The sequence below is a fragment of the Vipera berus genome, assembly GCF_964194415.1.
Source record: "Vipera berus genome assembly, chromosome: 2".
Lineage (NCBI taxonomy): Eukaryota > Metazoa > Chordata > Lepidosauria > Squamata > Viperidae > Vipera > Vipera berus.
This window is the reverse complement of record NC_138203.1, coordinates 1,618,262-1,639,567: the sequence shown is the minus strand read 5'-3', so window position 1 is coordinate 1,639,567 and position 21,306 is coordinate 1,618,262. Positions and strand designations below refer to the sequence as shown.

At 42.7% G+C, this 21,306-nt stretch overlaps 1 protein-coding gene across 5 annotated transcripts in view; it reads right to left on the bottom strand.

Annotated features, from left to right (window-relative positions):
• SMAD2 (SMAD family member 2) overlaps window positions 1-21,306 on the bottom strand; it is a 74,297-nt gene that overhangs the window by 35,289 nt on the left and 17,702 nt on the right. For all 5 annotated transcript variants that reach the window (XM_081319272.1, XM_081319276.1, XM_081319274.1 and 2 more), the window contains one exon: window positions 11,472-11,753. In XM_081319272.1, the coding sequence (XP_081175398.1) occupies window positions 11,472-11,707 (236 nt within the window). In that variant the 5' untranslated portion in view covers window positions 11,708-11,753. The remainder of the gene's footprint in view (window positions 1-11,471; window positions 11,754-21,306) is intronic.

Genomic DNA, 21,306 nt, shown 5'->3' with positions numbered 1-21,306 from the left:
ATAGAATAGAATAGGGTGGGGTGGAATGGAATAGAATAGAATAGAATAGAATAGAATAGAATAGAATAGAATAGAATAGAATAGAATAGAATAGAATAGAATAGAATAGAATAGAATAGAATAGAATAGAATAGAATAGAATAGAATAGAATAGAATAGAATAGAATAGAATAGAATAGAATAGAATAGATTTTGGAATATAGAATAGAATAGATATTGGAGAATAGAATAGAATAGAATAGAACAGAACAGAACAGAACAGAACAAGGAATAGGAATAGAATAGAAAATAGAATAGAATAGAGAATAGAGAATAGAGAATAGAGAATAGAATAGAATAGAATAGAATAGAATAGAATAGAATAGAATAGAATAGAATAGAATAGAATAGAATAGAATAGAATAGAATAGAATAGAATAGAATAGAATAGAATAGAATAGATTTTGGAATATAGAATAGAATAGATATTGGAGAATAGAATAGAATAGAATAGAACAGAACAGAACAAGGAATAGGAATAGAATAGAAAATAGAATAGAATAGAGAATAGAGAATAGAATAGAATAGAACAGAACAGAACAAGGAATAGGAATAGGAATAGAATAGAATAGAATAGATTTCTGGAGGCAACTTCTGTTCCACTGGTTGATTCTCCTCCCTGTCAGGAATTTTCTCCTTAATTCCAGGTTGCTTCTCTCTTTGGTCAGTTTCCAAACACTGTTTCTCGTCCTGACCTCTGGTGCTCTGGTGAATAACATGACCCCCTCCTCTTCTTTGTGGCAGCCCCTCAAATACTGCAATACTGACATCAGCTCAATAAGCTATCAACAACCTGACTTTCTTATATACCCCTTGAAGTCTTGGCTTACTCACAAGAAACAGTCATTTAATGACTCAAACAGAAAATCAGTTCTCAGGACACAGTTCTTGCAATCAGCAGCTACGCAGAAGATGATCATTTGACCCCTCACCATTGCATGCACAACTCTTCACAACACACAGCTTCCTTGACCGTTCTCCTTTCTCTCGGGTATCTTTTCCTCCTGCTGAATTCCACTGGAAAATTCCCATTTGCTCTTTCTAACCTTATGCAGTTCTGATAATCAGATATTGTTATTATCTGTGCCGTTTCCTCCATAAATTGCACTTACAAACAAATCTGTGGCTAAAAAAAAAAGGACACAGTACTAGTATCTAAAAACTGTCTGGACCTGGGCACTAAGTTCTCCACAGACAAGATAAAATCTCCCGTGCTGTGAACATCCTTGAAAGTTTTAACTTTGCAGGCTTTTTTTTCATACCTTTTTATTCAGCTTCACATCGTAAAAAATGAAAACAACCTTTAACTCTTTTAAACCACGAGTCCTTTGGTGGGTCCGGAAGCTAGGATTATAGAATTTTAAAATAAAATTTAAGAATAATCGTGTCTTGAATGTGAAAACATTCAAATTTGAGGCTGGGGGGGGGGGGGGCTGGTTTTGCTTACCCTACGGTTTCAGGGGTAGGCAACCTCGGCTCTTTTATGACTCATGCAATTCAACTCCCAGAATTCCTGAGCTGGCTGACTCAGGAATTCTGGGAGTTTATTTATTTTATTTATTTATTTTAATTCCATTTATATCCCGCCCTTCTCCGAAGACTCAGGGCGGCTTACAAGCTTAGCAGTAGCCTTCATTCTATGTATATGCCTGCTTATTAGGGCTTTCGCCCCCCCCAAGCGGCATTATTACAAAGTCAGCTTAATTGCCCCCAACAATCTGGGTCCTCATTTTACCTACCTGGGAAGGATGGAAGGCTGAGTCAACCTTGAGCCTGGTGGGACTCGAACCTGCACTAATTGCAGGCAGCTGGTCTTACTTAAGGAGGCATTAGCCCACTGCTCCACCAAGGCTTGAGTTGAAGTTGAAAAACTACAGTTGAAAAAATGAGTTGAAAAACTACAGTTTTTCCCTGCTTGACATTACGGAGAACGGTTTAATAAGCGAACATTCTCTTCGATTTTAATTTCCGTCCAAGACCAGTTTAAAAAAAAAAAAAAGAAAGCGAACACATCGGAGAATGTCAAAGGAAACAAACGAACAAAAAAGAAAGAAAGAAAGAAAGCTGAAGGCAGTGGGAAGGGGATACTTAAGGCAGCCTGTCTGGAAAAAGGAGGGACGGGATTAAGAATGAATAACGAATACTGCAGACTGAATACGTCAGTCAGTGAGCGGAATGAGATGGCTGGATGAGATCGAGAGAACTGAGAACCAAATTGCAAAGCAAATAATACGATGGGAGAGTAAATGGGCCAAGGGGGTGGTGTGGATGAGATCTTCAAAAGGAGACTTGAGAAGTTTAAAAAAGAAAAGGGCGTGTGAAGAGGTGTGTGAAAACAAGGATGGTGAATAATAACGTTAGATTTCTTTCTCTTTCCTTCTACCTTTCGCTTACTTTCTTTCACTCTTTTCTTCCAAAGTTTGGTTTGTAACACTGCTAGACAAAAGGGAACAGCCTTGGTGGCGCAGTGGGCTAATGCCTCCTTAAGTAAGACCAGCTGCCTGCAATTAGTGCAGGTTCGAGTCCCACCAGGCTCAAGGTTGACTCAGCCTTCCGTCCTTCCGAGGTAGGTAAAATGAGGACCCAGATTGTTGGGGGCAATTAAGCTGACTTTGTAATAATGCCGCTGGGGGGGGGCGAAAGCCCTAATAAGCAGGCATGTGCATAGAATGAAGGCTACTGCTAAGCTTGTAAGCCGCCCTGAGTCTTCGGAGAAGGGCGGGATATAAATGGAATTAAAATAAAAAATAAATAAATAAAATAGTAGGTACATATGCAACCAATGAAAACAAAGTAGGCACAAATGACAAATGACAAGATGTTTTCAAAGGGGCAGTCCACTCTTTAAAAAAACACCTTGCGTACCTCATTTGTCATTTTATGGCCATTTGGCCACAATAATCTCCTTTCAAGGAACAGCAATAATGAACTGAAATCACAGGAAATCTTATTAGCTGTAAAAAAAAAATTGCTGAAAATTAGTTTCCTGGATGATGTCCAAGGGAATTCCTCACTGAGTCCACTTTCATTTCTTTAATAATCAGCTTTTTTTAAAAAAAAACTTATCAGTCACCAAGGTTAGTTATTAATAGTGACATAACTACCTCATATAATAGTAGCACGCCAAATATTTACTTTGGCATTTAGTCAATGAAATTCATACTCCTCTGAAATAATTCAAATCATATGTAAAGTATTATTGTATTTAAACTGGATTCAACATTTAAGTAGCAGCCTGAAATATAAAGGTCAGAGTTACTGGGGCTAGCAGATTTAATGCATCAGAAGGTTAAAATAATTGCTTTCCCGAAAAGCTGCTGCCGCTGAACTAAAAGTGCTGCCTGCCTAATCCAACCATCCAAAGTTTGAATTCTAACAAATGCCAAGTCTTTGCAGACCAGGTGTGTGCCAGACACCCTTCTTCCAAAGTCAGCAGCATTCAACCTCTTTAGTTATTTCTCCGAGACTTCCAATTGTTCCTCCACATTTTGTTCAAGGCTACAGAGAAGTCAATGCTGCACTTTTAACTCTACGTTAGTAATGTGGGCTACGACACCTCAATCTACTTTTTTCAAGATTTTCTTTTTTTTTTTTTGTAAGTGCCATCCAATTATGCCAATCATTGACTCAGTGAACGAAACAGTCGACTAACAGGTTTAACTGGAAGCCTTGTGAAAATGTTATTTTTAATGCAAGTGTTTTATTCGCTTTTTGCACCCTGGAAGAGAGAGAAACTGGGGCTCAACTCCCTATGCACTTTCTGCAGAATAGGACAAAGCCATGACCCCATTCTTACTCTCAACTGCCTATCCTGGTGTTGGCATTTAAATTATTCAAGATGTCATTCATAGTGGTACATAATAATAATAATAATAATAATAATAATAATAATAATAATAATAATAATAATAATAATAATAATAATAATAATAATAATAATAATAATAATAATATAGTTGGAAGGGACCCTGGAGGTCATCTAATCCAACCCCCTGCTCAGGCAAGAAACCCTATACCACTCCAGACAAATGGCTCTCCGGTCTCTTCTTAAAAACTTCCAGTGTTGGAGCATTCACAGCTTCTGGTGGCAGGTTGTTCCACTGGTTAATTGTCCTCGCTGTTTGGAAGTTTCTCCTTAGTTCTAGGTTGCTTCTCTCCTTGATTAGTTTCCATCCGTTGTTGCTTCTCCTGCCTTCAGGGGCTTTGGAGAACAGCTTGACTCCCTCTTCTCTGGGGCAGCCCCTGAGATATTGGAAGGCTGCTATCATGTCCCCTCTCCTTCTTTTCATTAAATGAGATATACCCAATTCCAGCAACCGTTCCTGATATGTTTTAGCCTCCAGACCTCTAATCATCTTTGTTGCTCTTCTCTGCACTCTTTCCAGAGTCTCAACATCTTTTTTACATCGTGGTGACCACAACTGGATGTCCTATGCACAGACTATCATGTGCACAGAGCAACTGGTTCCACGTGCTCCATATGTGGACTGAACATGGAATGTTCTGGGGTAGCAATGACTGAGGTGGGGATGGTAAGCGGGAAAAACATCCCAAAATCTTAGTAACCCTTAGTTTTAAAGCACAACCTATCTACCTAACCAACTCACCTACCTACCTGCTTGCTTGTTCAGGTGCAAGAAGTCAGGAACCAGGATAGAGTTCAGAAGTACGACAACTTTATTTCATGCTAGCTATACCCAAGAATCTGAACTAACGGTCAAGGAGAATTGGCGCCAGATAAGTCAACAGACTTCAAAGGGAGGCTGGACTTAGAGGTCTCTTACATGAGCGCAGATTTTATTTTCCTGGGCTCCAAGATCACTGCAGATGGGGACTGCAGCCAAGAAATTAAAAGACGCTTGCTCCTGGGGAGGAAAGCCATGACAAATCTAGACAGCACACTAAAAAGCAGAGACATCACCCTGCCAACAAAGTGCGCATAGTCAAGGCTATGGTCTTCCCAGTTGCAATGTATGGCAGTGAAAGCTGGACCATAAGAAAGGCTGAGCGCCAAAGAATTGAAGCCTTTGAACTATGGTGCTGGAGAAGACTCCTGCGAGTCCCTTGGACTGCAAGGCGATCAAACCGGTCAGTCCTAGAGGAGATCAACCCTGACTGCTCTTTAGAAGGCCAGATCCTGAAGCTAAAACTCAAATCCTTTGGCCACCTAATGAGAAGGAAGGACTCACTGGAGAAGAGCCTAATGCTGGGAAAGGTTGAGGGCAAGAGAAGAAGGGGACGACAGAGAATGAGGTGGCTGGCTGGAGTCACTGAAGCAGAAGGCATGAGCCTAAATGGACTCCAGAAGATGGTGGAGCACAGGAAGGCCTGGAGAAACGTCCACGGGGTTGCGAGGGGTTGGACATGACTTCGCAACTAACAACAACACATGAGCACAGCAATTCCAAACTCATGGTGCATTTGACCCTGCCCTCTGGCTCAGCCTGGCCAGCTCCTACATTACTCTTCCCAGAGGCCTCTTTTCCTAGTCTCTCATTAACCACTTCCATTTGGCGTGAAAGCCGGCTGGATGACTTGGGGCCAGTCCCTCTGTCACAGCCAACCCAACTCATGGGATTGTTATTGTGGGAAATTAGCAGGCCAAAGTATTAAGACAGGTCCACCACCTTGAATGACATGTACAGCGGTGCCTTGATATGCAACCGCTTGGAAACTCATCCAATTTGGTACTCAATGCTTTTTGATGCAAACATTTTGTCCCAGTACTCATCGTTTGTTTGGTGCACAAGCTAGAACTTGTGTGTGTCGGCTTGCCTTGTGACTCTCTACATCAGGGGGTCTTTTAAGCTTGGCCCTTTTATGACTTGTGGACTTCAACTCCCAGAATTCCTCAGCCAGGAGGAATTCTGGGAGTTGAAGTCCACAAGTCATAAGAGGGCCAAGTTTGAAGACCCCTGCTCTACATTATTCGTTATGGGGAAAAACTGTTTGGTACTCAGCATTTTCTTTTTTTTTCTTTTTTCTTTTGTACTCACTGTACCCCCTGGAACCAATTAATGATGAGTACTGAGGGACCACTGTATAAAAAAAGGCATGATTAAAAACAGAACAACAAAAGACTGTCTTGTTCACGCACAGAAGCCTTTTTTAGACTCATCTGGACCCGAGATTCCTAGCTGGAAGTTACCCTGTTGTGCATGCCTGGCCCACTCAGCTCCCATTTTTTCTTCACTTCTCCCAAGACTGAAAGCCCTTAATGGGATGAGCATTAGTAGGGGAACAAGCGAGTGGTTGTATTAATACACAGATGACCATTCAAAGACTACTTTGAGAGGAGACACAAAGAGATTGTGACTGATCTCCCCTGTATTCGAACAGTACACGGGCTACATTCCCATGAAATATTCTTGATTTGACTCTAGCTTCTAGATTTATCACACCTACTAACGTGTTGATTGGATCCTGGGAGGCTGCCTGCCACTAGAGATAACTGGTGTGCGTTGGTATATTTTCAGAACGGTCCAATCAGGCACCGAAGGGAACATCATTTCACACCTGGCTGTGTGTTGATTTGACTGACTGCAACTGAAGTGTTGGAGACAATCTGTTCTATCCTTGTTCAGAGTCCTTGTTCAGATCTGGGACGCTCCTTGCGTATAATCCACGCCTCTTGACAACCGATAATGACCTCAGCTTTCTTGATGATGCCAACCTCCTCAGATACTTTGTCATGCAGAATGTGCTCCCGAATCTGTTTAGGTTTATACTGCTGGTCAGAAATAATATTGGAAGTGAATTCTCTCTTAAAAGTTGGGAGACTTGCCTGCCACTGCTGACTACTAGGTGTTAGTGTTATAGTCTGGCTTAAGAGGAGAGATCCCTGAATGACTTTGAACTAGTAACTCTTCCCTTCTCTCACTGGATTGTTTATCCATTTATCTATTTAAATTGTTTTAACCATTTTATAGTTTTAGAATTGTAAGCTGCCCAAAGTCACTTGGCTGAGATGGACAGTCATAGAAAATAAATAAATAAATGAATGAATGAATGAATGAATGAATGAATGAAATTATTGTGGGGGAAAGTATAGGAGGGAGCATTACATATACCATCCTGAGCAGATAAGTAAATCAATAATGGGGAAAACGTGGCCTCAATCAAGTTTAGCAACACCCAATGTCCTGAGCAGAGACGTCACCCTGCCAACAAAAGTGCGTATAGTCAAGGCTATGGTCTTCCCAGTTGCAATGTATGGCAGTGAAAGCTGGACCATAAGAAAGGCTGAGCGCCAAAGAATTGAAGCCTTTGAACTCTGGTGCTGGAGAAGACTCCTGCGAGTCCCTTGGACTGCAAGGCGATCAAACCGGTCAGTCCTAGAGGAGATCAACCCTGACTGCTCTTTAGAAGGCCAGATCCTGAAGCGGAAACTCAAATACTTTGGCCACCTAATGAGAAGGAAGGATTCACTGGAGAAGAGCCGAATGCTGGGAAAGGTTGAGGGCAAGAGAAGAAGGGGACGACAGAGAAGGAGGTGGCTGGATGGAGTCACTGAAGCAGGAGGCGTGAGCTTAAATGGACTCCAGAAGATGGTGGAGGACAGGAAGGCCTGGAGGAACGTTGTCCATGGGGTCATGATGGGTCGGACACGACTTCGCAGCTAACAACAATAACAATGTTCTGAGAAGATGTAAAGTAAAACCGGTATCCCAGGCAAGTTATGACCTGGAAGTGGGGTGAGTTGTCCCTTCAAGCATGGATGGACCTGTACTTCTTTTAACCTGAAGTAAGCTATGAGTACTACGAGGTACTTAAGCTTCGGGGGTGGGGGTGGGGGTGTCCCCAACAATCCAAAAAGGATCTGAACGTTTCCATTACAAAAAAAGGGTATCCACATGCATAAGAACGTATGGCATTTTTGTTGTAGAGTAGGACTTAAAAACAGCCATCATAAATCCGTTTTGTCAGAATCCCTTCAATCTGAGAGATCCTGAATCCAAGGATCAAAGGGAAAATCTGGGGTGAAAGCTAGAGTGAATAGTCAGATCTAAATTACAAGGGGGTGTTATAGAGACTTCCATGCGTAACAGGTAATAGTTGGGTGATGCAGGAAGAGCGTAATGCTCACTGCAGTGGGCCCCCCCTTCAGAACCAAGAAGGAAAAAAAGATAAAATGCTGGATCTGTGGATTTAGTATTGATGAGTTATATCATATTTGCGGCGGTGGCAGGCATGCCGGTGGAAGCCCCACCGGAGGTGATACCACCACACAAAGTAGTTTGTGGCAAAGAGGCTGAATTCTTTTCCACTCAGGTGCTGTCACCCATCCTTTTAAGAAATCTCTTTGCACAATTACAAGTTGTGCCTCCAGCAGGTTTGTGGGCAAGCAATTTCCACTGTAGGCGAGATCATGTGTCACGTTGTGACATGATTAGGGCCGATTACAAACCGAAGGAGCTCCGTGAACCTGGTATCAAAGATTTGGTTCTTAATAAAACCTACTAAAGTTTCTGGCAGTATATATATAGGCCTCTCCCAAGAGAAGAAGGTGAAGTGAGCACCTGCAAGCCAGGCGTCATTTACTGCCACGGTTGGTGCATCTGTGATAAAGGACCCTAGAGGCCACACAGCAGGCTTTCTGCATGAAAGGCTACCGCCAGCGACCTCAAAAACAGCACAGACTATAAAACAAAACCCGTTGCTTCGGTCAGGCAAAAGTTCTCAGTGAGGTTACTGTTGTAATACTCAAACTTAACTGCGTGCGGTTCAACCAGGCCCTTCTCCCTTACGACTTACATGGTGTGCTCTCCAGAGTCAGATGGAGATGGGGGGGAGGCTCTACAGCAAATTGAAATAAACACATGGACACGTTTATTTATATATCCATGTATGTGTTTTATTTCAATTTAACGCAGCTACTCAGTTCCAGCTGCGGAGCGCGCCAATAAAGTCCCTACAAACAAATAAAACTTTTAAAACCACACTGATAGCCTAGAGCAGGGGTGTCAAACTCAATTGCATGGAGGGCCGCATCAGCATTGCGGTTGCCCTCAAGGGGCTGGGCGGGCGTGGCCTACTGGGTGGGCGTGGCCTACTGGGTGGGCGTGGCTAGAGTGCGTATGGCCTGCTGTTGGCATCCAGGGTGCCTATGGGGGCCTGGGCAGGAGTGGGACAGATCTGGGGGTCTCTGGCAGAAGGAGGGTCTCTGGGCCAGGGCCAAGGTAGAAGGGGCCGTTCCCTCACTGTTTCCAGGATGGCTTCGCGGGCCGCATGAAACCACTTGGCGGGCCGGATCCGGGCCCCGGGCCTTGTGTTTGACATGTCTGGCCTAGAGTACGGGAACAATCTCAACATGGTACAAACCAAGCAAACGAGAAAGGCGAAACACCAGTCCCCCAAAATGTGTTTCACAGCACATTAACCCCAGGCCAGGGGCCAAAAGCAGTTTTAAGAGCTCGCTGGAACCCTAAAAAAGAAGGCACCGTCCTTGTGACTGGGAGGAGGAGGAGGAAGAGGAGGCTGTGACGAAGAAGGCCAGCTTTCTCAGTGCTGCAAGGAGACAACCTTTAAAAGAGGCGACCTGGAATGCAGGAAGAGAGCGGGCGTGCACGAAGGACTGAAGGCAAGTGTCAATCAGAGATTTATAAAGTAATGACTGGCAGCTTGGACTGGACTCAGAAGCCAACTGGTGACCAATAATTCATCCAAGCTGAGTTCTTTCTTGTTCTAGAGACATTTATACTCAAAATCCTGCCGTGCGGAGGAGACTGCTATCCGCAACTACGACACACTCTGGGAACTATTAGAGACTTCACCGTCTTTCTCTCACACACACCTGATATCTGGGCCGAGTCGCCTCTTACTCCTCGGGGGTCGCGTTCCCTGCCTCGTGGGGGATCCAGCTCCTCGTTTTATTTATTTATTTATTTAATTGGATTTGTATACCGCCCTTTCCCAAAGGACTCAGGGCGGTTTACAGGGAATTAAAACAAGAAATACAAAAATTAAAAACAATTAAAAAGATTATAATAGTCCCTGAGAAAATAAAAACCCCAGTTAAAATTAAAATTAAAGTTAAAATTCTCATCCTCGTTAAGACTCTATCACGCTTACCCGCTATCGGTAGTGTAAGACTTGAGCAAGGACACACCTTTAACCTGGGCTGGGCCACTGCATTTTGAGTCAGCAACAGTTTCTGGGTGGAGTCTACGTGTGCGAGGGGGGGGCACCTTTGAAGATCACTACAACCCAGTCGCTAAGTGACCAAGGCAGGAGTAAATTGTTCCAAGGACTTTCTGAAAGAGCACAGCTGCCTTCCCCGCTGACCCTATGCAAAGGCCCTCCTATTCCGTTCCGCTCCGGTCCAAACGGCCTCCAGACAGAGTCAGTGCATCAGTTGTTGTTGTTGAATACCTACGCCTTTAAATATGTCGGCTGTCTCTAGCCTTGTCTGATAAAGTCTCTTTCAAAGGAGCTGGACCTGAATACTCTCCAGGGATCTCTGCAGGATAACGCACGTTTGCCACATTCCCTTTCCTTTAAGCTTTCCATCATACTCCTACGTTCCTAAGACTATCGTTTATCCTTTATAAAATAATTATTCATATCAGATCTTTTGGTTTTCGTTTGGGTGTTTCATCACTGTATATACTATTTTTATTTTATTTTTTTTAAGAAGGCCAGGACGCATGGAATCGGATCCCAGCGCATAATATTCCAAAAGAAAAAGTCCCATTTTTTTAAAAAAAATAAATAAATAAAAATAAATGAATCCATATTCTTCTTCTGGTAATGCTACCCAATTCATCACACGTACAGTTTCCCAACTTGTCATTTTAAACCCACTAGTAAAAAAACAACAACATCCAGACGTTCTTGATACTCAAGTAAGAAGAAAAGTACGACATCCCGGAACCAATATTGACAAATTCTTATAGTCAACCTGCGGCTTACGAGACAGAAGTTATCGTTCCAAATGGATGACAATTAAATATGGCTAACTGACTGAAGAGCCAACGTACCCACAGTGATGGCAAACCTTTTTGAGACCAAGTGCCCAAACTGCAACCCAAAAACCCACTTATGTATCGTCGGGTGCCGGGTGGGCATGGCCGCGGTGGTAACGGCAGACTGGGTGGGACTAAAATGTTCAATCGATTCCAACTTTGCGAGATCTTTTTTTCCCCTGCGAGAAGTTGAAATTGATTGATTGAACCTTTTTTTTTTTGCACACGGCGGCGGAGGCCTAAGGCGAAAAGGTTTTATAAAACCCAGCGGAAGGCCCAGGACTGGGGCGTGCCCGCAGAGAGGGCTCTGCGTGCCACGTGCCATAGGTTCGCCACCACGGCCCTAGGAAATAGGTACTGCCATAACCAAAATGTTTGATCGATAAGGAACAGGGGAACAAGACTGAACCCTAGCTGTAGGCTTAATTAAATAAATCACAGCCCATTTTCGCTTTGGAAAGTTCTTACCTTGGAATTGTGACACATTTTGTATTGCAGTTCTGTGTAGTGATGGCTTTTTCAAGCTCGTCCAGTTGTCCCGTCTTCTTGAGCTTCTTAACCAAACTCTTCACAGCTTTTTCACACCATTTCTCTTCCTGTCCATTCTGCTCGCCTCCCCCAGCTCCTCCGGAACCGCTGGCGGACTTCTTCCACCCTAGCAGCCTCTTCACAACCGGCGGGGTAAAAGGCAATATAGATGACATGGCCCAGCTAGAGGACACCTAACACAATTCAGCTGCCTTTCACGACCTGGGGGGGAGGGGGCAGGGGCGGGGGGGGGGGGGGAGGGAAGAAAGAAATCCATTAGAAGATTTTAAATAAAAGAATTCCCTGTTCTTCCATTTTGGCCAGACAAAATGGAGACTTCCCACACTAATACTGTTATTTGATATGGGCCTATTTCTAACTATGATATATAATAATAATAATAATAACAACACGCCAGATATCGCAGTCGTAGAGAACCGAAGCGTACAGTTGATTGATATAGCTGTACCAGGAGATGCCAAGAGTCGAAGAAAAAGAACTGGGGGAAAATTGCAAAATACCGCAACCTGGCCATCGAAACTGCGCGATTATGGATGAAACGTGTAACGGTGACACCCATTGTCATCGGGGCAGTGGGAACTATGTCCAAAAGCTTTGCAAAGTACATCAAGAAATTGCAGCTTCCTGCAACAACTCCAGCAAAGCTACAAAAAACTGCGCTACTCGGAACATCTTACATTTTAAGGAGATACCTGGTTGATACCTAGGATGCTGGCAGCAACCCGTGTCAACCATTAGTGCCAGTCAATCTGAATGTTCAGTTGACTGAGTTTCATGTCTTATGAATAAAAGTTTTATAATAATAATAATAATGATGATGATGATGATAATGATGATGTTGGAAGGGACCTTGGAGGTCTTCTAGTCCAACCCACTGCTCAAGTAGGAAACCCTATACCAGACATGTCAAACACAAGGCCCGGGGCCTGGATCCGGCCCGCGAAGTGGTTTCATGCGGCCCGCAAAGCCATCCTGGAAACAGTGAGGGAACGGCCCCCACTGCCTTGGCCCTGGCCCAGAGACCCTCCTTCTGCCAGAGACCCTCAGATCTGTCCCACTCCTGCCCAGGCCCCCACAGGCATCCTTGATGCCAACGATGTAGAGCTGGCCACGCCCACCCAGTAGGCCATACGCACTCTAGCCACGCCCACCCAGTAGGCCACGCCCACCCGGGCCATACCCACCCGGGCCCCCCGAGGGCAACCGCAATGCTGATGCGGCCCTCAATGAAATTGAGTTTGACACCCCTGCCCTATACCATTTCAGAAAAATCTAATTTGTTTCCTTACTAGGAACTGCTTCTATCCTGCGACAAGATCTATAATACCATCAACCATCCACATCTGCCTATCCGGGGTCCTTGGTAAGGATTTGGAAGGTAGACAAAAATGCCAAATCCAGTCTGAACATCTGGCTGGCTGTGCGATGATCAACAACAATAATAATAATAAAGATGGAAGGGACCTTGAAGGTCATCTAGTCGGAACCCCTGCTCAGGCAGGAAACCCTACACCATTTCAGGAAAATCTAATTTGCTTCCATGTAATAAATAAGCTAGAGTCTGACTGAAAGCTTCTGGACCAAAGTCACACAGCTGGCTTCCAAAGATGAGGGTCCATTAAAATCTAGGACTCCACATTCGTTGACCGCTACAGACCGGGTTTCTGCAAATTTACTGCCCTGAAGATGTGCATATTTCAACTCCTAGAATTTTCTAGCATTAGCTATATTGGCTAAAAAAAAATATCAAAGAGCTGGTCTACCTCTTTAAGAGTTATCCAGGGTGAGTAGCCAAAGGTTAAGACAAGCTAAACAAGCTGGTATTGGGTTATAAGATGCCTCCTTTGCTTGATATCAGAAATCTATCTTTATCAATTCTCAAGAAAGCAAATCCTGTTCCCTTCTAGTACTGATGATTGTTACCCAAGTTGGGTGATGAAACGTCTACAAGACAAAAAAAACAAGCTCAGAGAGCGCCAAGGACCCCACACTTCAATCCTGAGCTACAAATATTCTCCTCTGTTTACAGTTATTTACAGGTGATCAGTGCATTTTCTATCCTAAAATATTGGAATTTCAACTTATCATTTGCCATACTTGATGCTAGGCATATGGTATTACAAGAAAATGAATGTACACAATTGCTTAAAGCATAGCATTTTGATATATGGTACATATAACTGTCAATCCTAATAATATGAATTGAAATCTATACAAAAGGGAAAGATTGTGTCCTGTTTTGATTAGTAGGGAGGGGGGGAAAAGATCAATCAACATTTCTTGAATCCCACCTTTAATATCTAGAAATATTATTTTTTGATCTTTCAGTATAATTATTTTGCTATTCATAAAACCTTGACGGATCCAGTGTTTCTCAAAAACAGTCAAATTCCATAATTTTGGATTATAATTCAACACAGCTACCATACATTTTTTAAAATAGAATTCTTCCATAAAGTTAAATATTCATATGGCTGATCCCTCAAAATCCAACCTATAAAGGCAAGTATATTTTATGTTTGAAGTTCTTCTCCTGCAATTCCAGCAGTCAGAACTCCTGGATGCCCAAATCTCTGCACATGTGCAATGTACACACAGAAGCCTCTTTGGATGAAATGAATCCCTAGGATGGGCTTCCAGGGAAGTCTGAAATTATTAAATATTTAACCTCACATTTTTACTGTAATAGGGGGGGGGGAAATTGTACACATACATTCCTGCATATGCAGAAACCATGATTTTTAGACCATCTAATTATTTATGATCGTGTCAAGATGTCTCAGAATTTCACAGTCAGAAAAATGTTTGCAATAAACCATTTGCACTATCATCGCTACATCCCATCACACATCAAGTAAAATAATCACAACCAGAAGCGGTGGCTGGGGATAATTACTGAAAGGGAGCAATGGAGAAAAGGAATAGAAAAATGTATAAACCGACGCGTCTTATTATATACACAGAAAAATGCAATCCCCAATTCACAATATTGCACAGAGGAAGCTAGAATCTTTCTGCATAGGATAAGCAAAACTGTGTCCCTATTTATGGTTTGGGGATCCGGATTTCACTTAGCAAAGGAATCCTTCCATTCTCCAAAGTTCAGTTCCGCCAAAAGCCCCTACAACCAGCCAGGGTCACAATGAGTCATGCGCCGTCTCTCAGCCGCGGGGAAGGGAAGCAGCAGCAAACCATTTCTGGAAATAATGTTGAGAAAACTGCGGGGATTGACCCAGGCATTTGTCAGGACTGACTTGAAGGCAGACTCTCCTGTTTCAAAAAGCCATATATGCATGTGTCTACGTGAAGTGCTTTGCACAAATGTCTGATATATGTTGGGAAATTATTCACCAGTTCAAATGCAGTTTCAAAGAATGGCAAGGAAAACCGTGGCATGAATACCTACAACAATGGATAGGATGGGATAGGATAGGATAGGATACGGAATGAATAGAATATGAATAGAATATGAATAGAATATGAATAGAATATAGAATACAATGGAATGGAATGGAATGGAATGGAATGGAATGGAATGGAATAGAATAGAATAGAATAGAATAGAATAGAATAGAATAGAATAGAATAGAATAGAATAGAATAGAATAGAATAGAATAGAATAGAATAGAATAGAATAGAATAGAATAGAATAGAATAGAATAGAATAGAATAGAATAGAATTATGGGATAGAACAGAACAGAATAGAACAGAACAGAATAGAATAGAACAGAACACAATAGAACAGAACAGAACAGAATAGAATTATGGGATAGAACAGAACAGAATAGAGCCGGAAGGGACCTTGGAGGTCTTCTAGTCCAGCCCCTTGCTCAAGCAGGAGAACCTATAGCGTCTCAGACAGGTGAATGTCTAGTCTCTTCTTGAAAATCTCCAGTGATGGAGCGATTTCTGAAGGCAAAGCTGTTCCACTGGTTAATTATCCTCACTGTCGGAAAGTTTCTCCTTAACTTGAATGTGTACATAAAGCTTTATTTCAATGCAATATACTGCTTACAATCAAAATTTAATTTATGAAGTTCCATGTAACATAAGCATAATTCTGGGAAGGGGGGAATAATAATAATAATAATAATAATAATAATAATAATAATAATAATAATAATAATAATAATAATAATAATAATAATAATAATAATAATAATAATAATAATAGGAGGAGGAGGAGGAGGAGGAGGAAGGAACCTTGGAGGTCATCTAGTCCAAACCCCTGATCAGGCAGGAAACCCTACACCATTTCAGATAAACAGTAATCTATTCTATATAATTGTAGATAGGATGTAATCTACCCAGTTAATCTAGTATTAACTCCTGGGGGGACTCCTCCTCCCTGCTTACGTACATCTACCCATCCCACTTGGTCCAGAAGGAGAGACTTGCTATGGATCCTGCCTACTAAGGAGTTCCACCTGATGGGACCCAGATGATGACACCTTCTCTGTTCTGGAACCCATCCTAGTGGACACTGTCACCCTCTGCCCCAAAGTGAGATTAGCAGAGACCCCACTGATTTCCTACAAAACTCTTAAAACTCAAGTTTTGTCAGGAGGCTTGGGGAATCCCACTGAAGTGGCAGGAAAGATCTTGCTTTAGTTATATTTCTGTTTTTTAATGTTTTAAGGTTGTTTTTTATTGTTCTTATTACATGCCCCTTCCCCAGTGTCACATCCGTGCGATAGGCAGCCATGTAAATTTGATAAATTAAAGAACCTACAATACTACAGTACAATAAATGAGCTACCGCGTGTTTGCACTCCTTATGTAAAATCATGGGACGGCTCATTTCACAATCTCCTTGCTTAGCAACAGGGATTCTGGTCCCAATTGTGCTCGTTAGGTTGAGGACTCCATTTAGTCAAATCAATGGCTTGGCTGACCCCTTCTTAGGCTGCAAAACACATTATGCTGCAGTCACAATTATTTTAGGTTTTAAATAGCTTCCGGGCACCACGAAGAGCTGAGACCGTCTTGATTTTTTTTTAGTCTCTTTTTCACCCGTGCCCTCGTATTTTAGAAGCTTCCTCTTCAGAAGTCAAAAGTAACCAGCTGTTGGAACTGGCCGGTCATTTCCCACTTTACTCTTATTTTTTCAGAATTGCACCATAAGCCTTTTGGCAACAACTCCTCATGTTGTGCAATACATCACCCGTTGAAATTTTACTGGAAAGGAAGAGAATAAAGCAAATACTATGGAAATATTTCAGGGCTGGCCTTAGAGCATTGGTTAGTTCTTCAGATCTAAGGAAGGCATTGTCCTCAATATGACCAACCATATCTCTCTCTCTCTCTCTCTCTCTCTCTCTCTCTCTCTCTCTCTCTCTGTGTGTGTGTGTGTGTGTGTGTGTGTGTGTGTGTGTAAAATGTGATCAAAATTCGAACATTTGGCAACCGGTTCATATTTATGACGGTCACAGAATCCCAGGGATCACGTGATCCCCTTTTGCAACTTTCTAAGAAGCAAAGTCAATAGGAAAGCCATATTCCCTTAAAAAATGTGTTACTAACGTTAACAATTGCAATGATTCACTTAGCAGCTCTGGCAAGACAGGTCATAAAATGGGGCAAAACTCGCCTAGCAGCCATCTCACTTTAACAACGGAAAATTTGGGCTGTTACGGTTTGAAGGCCGAGGACTATATGTATGTGTTTCTAATGTTTCGATATTCTAAGTAAGTAAGTTTAGTTATTACTTTGTAACTTCACAAAAGGAGTAGTTAAATACTGTTAAGAGAGCAACACAAAACTTTCAGAAAGCAGTATTTATAGCTCACTTAGCAAGTTAAGCTCTTGATGCTTCCAATTGCAGATTTGCGTGGACGGACCATTAATACAAAGTAGTCTGAAAACTGCCTCTGAAAACTCTATATACAGACAGAGAACAGGCAACGTTTTGTCTACTATAAACCAAGTCCATTGTTGCTGTCCAGATCAAGGATCATTTATGAATATGCAAGTCCAGACTCTTAATTTTTCAGAAATGAGTTAGGATTGGCAAATGGATGTAGATTTTGAGATAGTAATACAGTATACTGACAATGCAACATATAAGGCTCTGCACTTAGGCAAGAAAAACCAAATGCTCAGTAGTTGTAACTGTGAGAGGGATCTCGGAGTCCTAGTGGACGATCCCTTAAATAGGAGCCAGCCGTGTGCTGCAGCTGCCAAAAAAGCCAACACAGTGCTCGGCTGCATTAACAGAGGGAGAGAATCAAGATCACATGAAGTACTAATACCACTTTACAAGGCCTTGGTAAGGCCACGCCTGGAATACTGCATCCAGTTTTGGTCACAATGTAAAAAAGATGTTGAGACTCTAGAACTGCCGGCCCACCCCACTGCTGGCAATGGGGAAAAAGTCACGATATGTCGCACAACGTCACATTATCTATCTATCTATCTATCTATCTATCTATCTATCTATCTATCTATCTATCATCCATTATCTATCTATCCATCCATCCATCTTATCTATCTATACAACTGCCCATTCCAACAGAAGCAACACTGGGAAAAGCACAAAAAGGTTTAAAAAGTGTAATAACAAATACATTGAAAAAAACAAAGACATACCCCAGGCCAGGGGGTAGGCAACCTTGGCTCTTTTATGACTGGTGGACTTCAACTCCCAGAATTCCTGAGCCAGCATGGGGGAACTATGGCCCCTTCATGACTGGTAGACTTCAACTCCCAGAATTCCTGAGCCAGCCACGCTGAGGAGAAAGGGAGAGGTTTCCAAGCAGATCCAAGCTGGCTCAGGAATTCTGGGAGTTGAAGTCCACGAGTCCTGAGGGGGCCATAGTTTCCCCCATGCTGGCTCAGGAATTCTGGGAGTTGAAGTCCACCAGTCATAAAAGAGCCAAGGTGGCCTACCCCTGGCCTAGGCAATAAGAGGGATAGAAATGGCCACCTCAATAAGTCTCCAGCACCTGGATAGGCCTAGATCTGATAACAAAACCAGGTCTCCAGGGCCTTTTGGTAACGTTCAAAGGGATGGGGCTGACCTAATTTCCGGCAGGAGGAGGTGTCCCGTAAGGCGGACTCCAGGCCGAAGGCGGCCTGTCTCCCGCTACCCATCAAATGCAGGCGCTAGGGTGGAGGGTCCGGGCTGATGGAACAGGGGGGAAGCGTCCCTCAGCCTGGCCCCAGGCAATGAAGGGCCGGGAAGGTTAAAATCAGCACCTCGGGCTGGAGGAGCGGGAAGCCGACCGACAACCCGCAGAGCAAAGCCGCAACGTGCGCTGTGCTAGGAGTGCATTAAATCGGCCCACCCCGCGGCTTTCTCTTCCAGCTGAAGCCCCCCGATACTCTTCCTTCCAGCAGTCCAATCGCGGCTTTGCTAGGCCTTCAGTGGCCGTTCAGAAACTCGGGTATTTTAGAAAAACTCTTTTTTCTGTCTTAAATAAGTTCTTGACTTGGGTTTGGCCCATCTAAAGAAAAGAAGAAACAGGGGCGACATGGTAGCAGCGTTCTGGTATTTGAGGGGCTGCCACAAGGAAGAGGAAGGGGTCAAACTATTCTCCAAAGCACCAGAGGGAAGGACGAGAAACCATGGTTGGAAACTGATCAAGGAGAGAAGCAACCTGGAATTAAGGAGGAATTTCCTGACAGGGAGGACAATTAACCAGTGGAACAGCCTGCCACCAGAAGTCGTGGGCGCTACCTCACTGGAGGCTTAATAAACCTTAATAAACCTTTTGAGAAGAGACTGGACAATCACCTGTCTGAGATGGCGTAGGTTCTCCTGCTCCTATTCCATTCCATTCCATATTTTTATTCTATTCTATCTCTATTCTATATTCCAATATCTATTCTACTGTATTCTATTCTGTATTTTCTATTCCATTCCATTCCATATTCTATTCTATTTTCTATTCTATTCCTCTATATTCCAATATCTATTCTAGTTCTATTCTAATTATTTTCCAATATCTATTCTACTCCATATTTTCTATTCTATTCTTCTATATTCCAATATCTATTCCAGTTCTATTCTAATATATTTTCCAATATCAATTCAACTCCATATTTTCTATTCTATTCCATTCCATTTTATTCTATTCTATTTTCTATTCTATATTCCAATATCTATTCTATTCTAATTATAATTATAATTATAATTCCATTCCAGAGTAAAGCATTGTGGGACGGTGGCTCAGATGCTGACGGGCCCTGAAAACATACCAAGGATTTATTCACCGCCAAGGAAGTTCACGGATCAACTCACGTTAATGTTCTTTCTCAGCCCAACCTCCTCACAGGTGTTACTAAGAGGAGGATGGTAGGAGAGGCACTGCAGATGCCACCTTGAGGTGCTGAACAAAAGGCGAGCTATACATTTAACCCCCCAAAAAAGCGCCCTAATCCTTTTAAAATTACTTTTAAATTAGTACTCTCGTCAACCGTGACAAATGGCTTCGGTAATTAGATGCCGAATGAAGTCATATTCTCTTTAAAGATTAAGGTTAAGATCTCCTTTGAACCAAGCTTAAGTCTTAGGTAATTTTACTTCCCCCTTCATGGATTACTGCCTTGTCGTGGCGAAGGGGCTTGCGTAATTCAATGAAGCTATGAGCTATGCCGTGCAGGGCCACCCAAGACGGACAGGTCATAGCAGAGAGTTCTGACAAAACGTGATCCACTGGAGAAGGAAATGGCAACCCACTCCAGTATCTTTGCCATGAAAACTCTATGGACAGTTCCAAAAGGCAATACGATATGACGCTGGAAGATGAGCCCCTCAGGTCGGAAGGCATCCAGTATGCTACTGGGGAAGAGCAGAGGGCTAGTACTAGTAGCGCCAGAAAGAATGAAGCGACTGGGCCAAAGCCGAAAGGACGCTCAGCTGTGGATATGTCTGGTGGTGAAAGGAAAGTCCGATGCTGTAAAGATTTTTTTCTCCATAGGAACCTGGAATGTAAGATCCATGAATCAAGGAAAGCTGGACGTGGTCAAACAAGAGATGACAAGACTGAACATCGACATCTTAGGTATCAGCGAACTGAAATGGACAGGAATGGGTGAATTTAATTCAGATGACCATCAGGTATACTACTGCGGGCAAGAATCCCTCAGAAGAAATGGAGTAGCCTTCATAGTCAATAAAAGAGTAGGAATGCTAAAGTAGGAAGCCAAAAGATAACCGGAATAACAGGCAAGTTTGGCCTTGGAGTACAAAATGAAGCAGGACACAGGCTGATAGAATTTTGTCAAGAGAATATGATGGTGATAGCAAACACTCTTTTCCAACAACCCAAGAGACGGCTCTACACATGGACATCACCAGACGGTCAACACAGAAATCAGATTGACTATGTGCTCTGCAGCCAAAGATGGAGAAGCTCTATACAGTCAGTAAAAACAAGACCAGGAGCTGACTGTGGCTCAGACCATGAGCTTCTCGTTGCAAAGTTTAGGCTTAAACTGAAGAAAGTAGGGAAAAGCACTAGGCCAGTCAGGTATGAATTAAATCATATCCCTGTTGAATATACAGTAGAGGTGACAAATAGATTTAAGGAATTAGATCTGATAGACAGGGTGCCTGAAGAACTATGGACAGAGGTTCGCAACATTGTACAAGAGGTAGCAACCAAAACCATCCCAAAGAAAAAGAAATGCAAGAAAGCAAAATGGCCGTCTGAGGAAGCTTTGCAAATAGCTGAGGAAAGGAGGGAAGCGAAAGGCAAGGGAGAAAAAGAAAGATACGCCCAATTGAATGCAGAATTCCAGAGAATAGC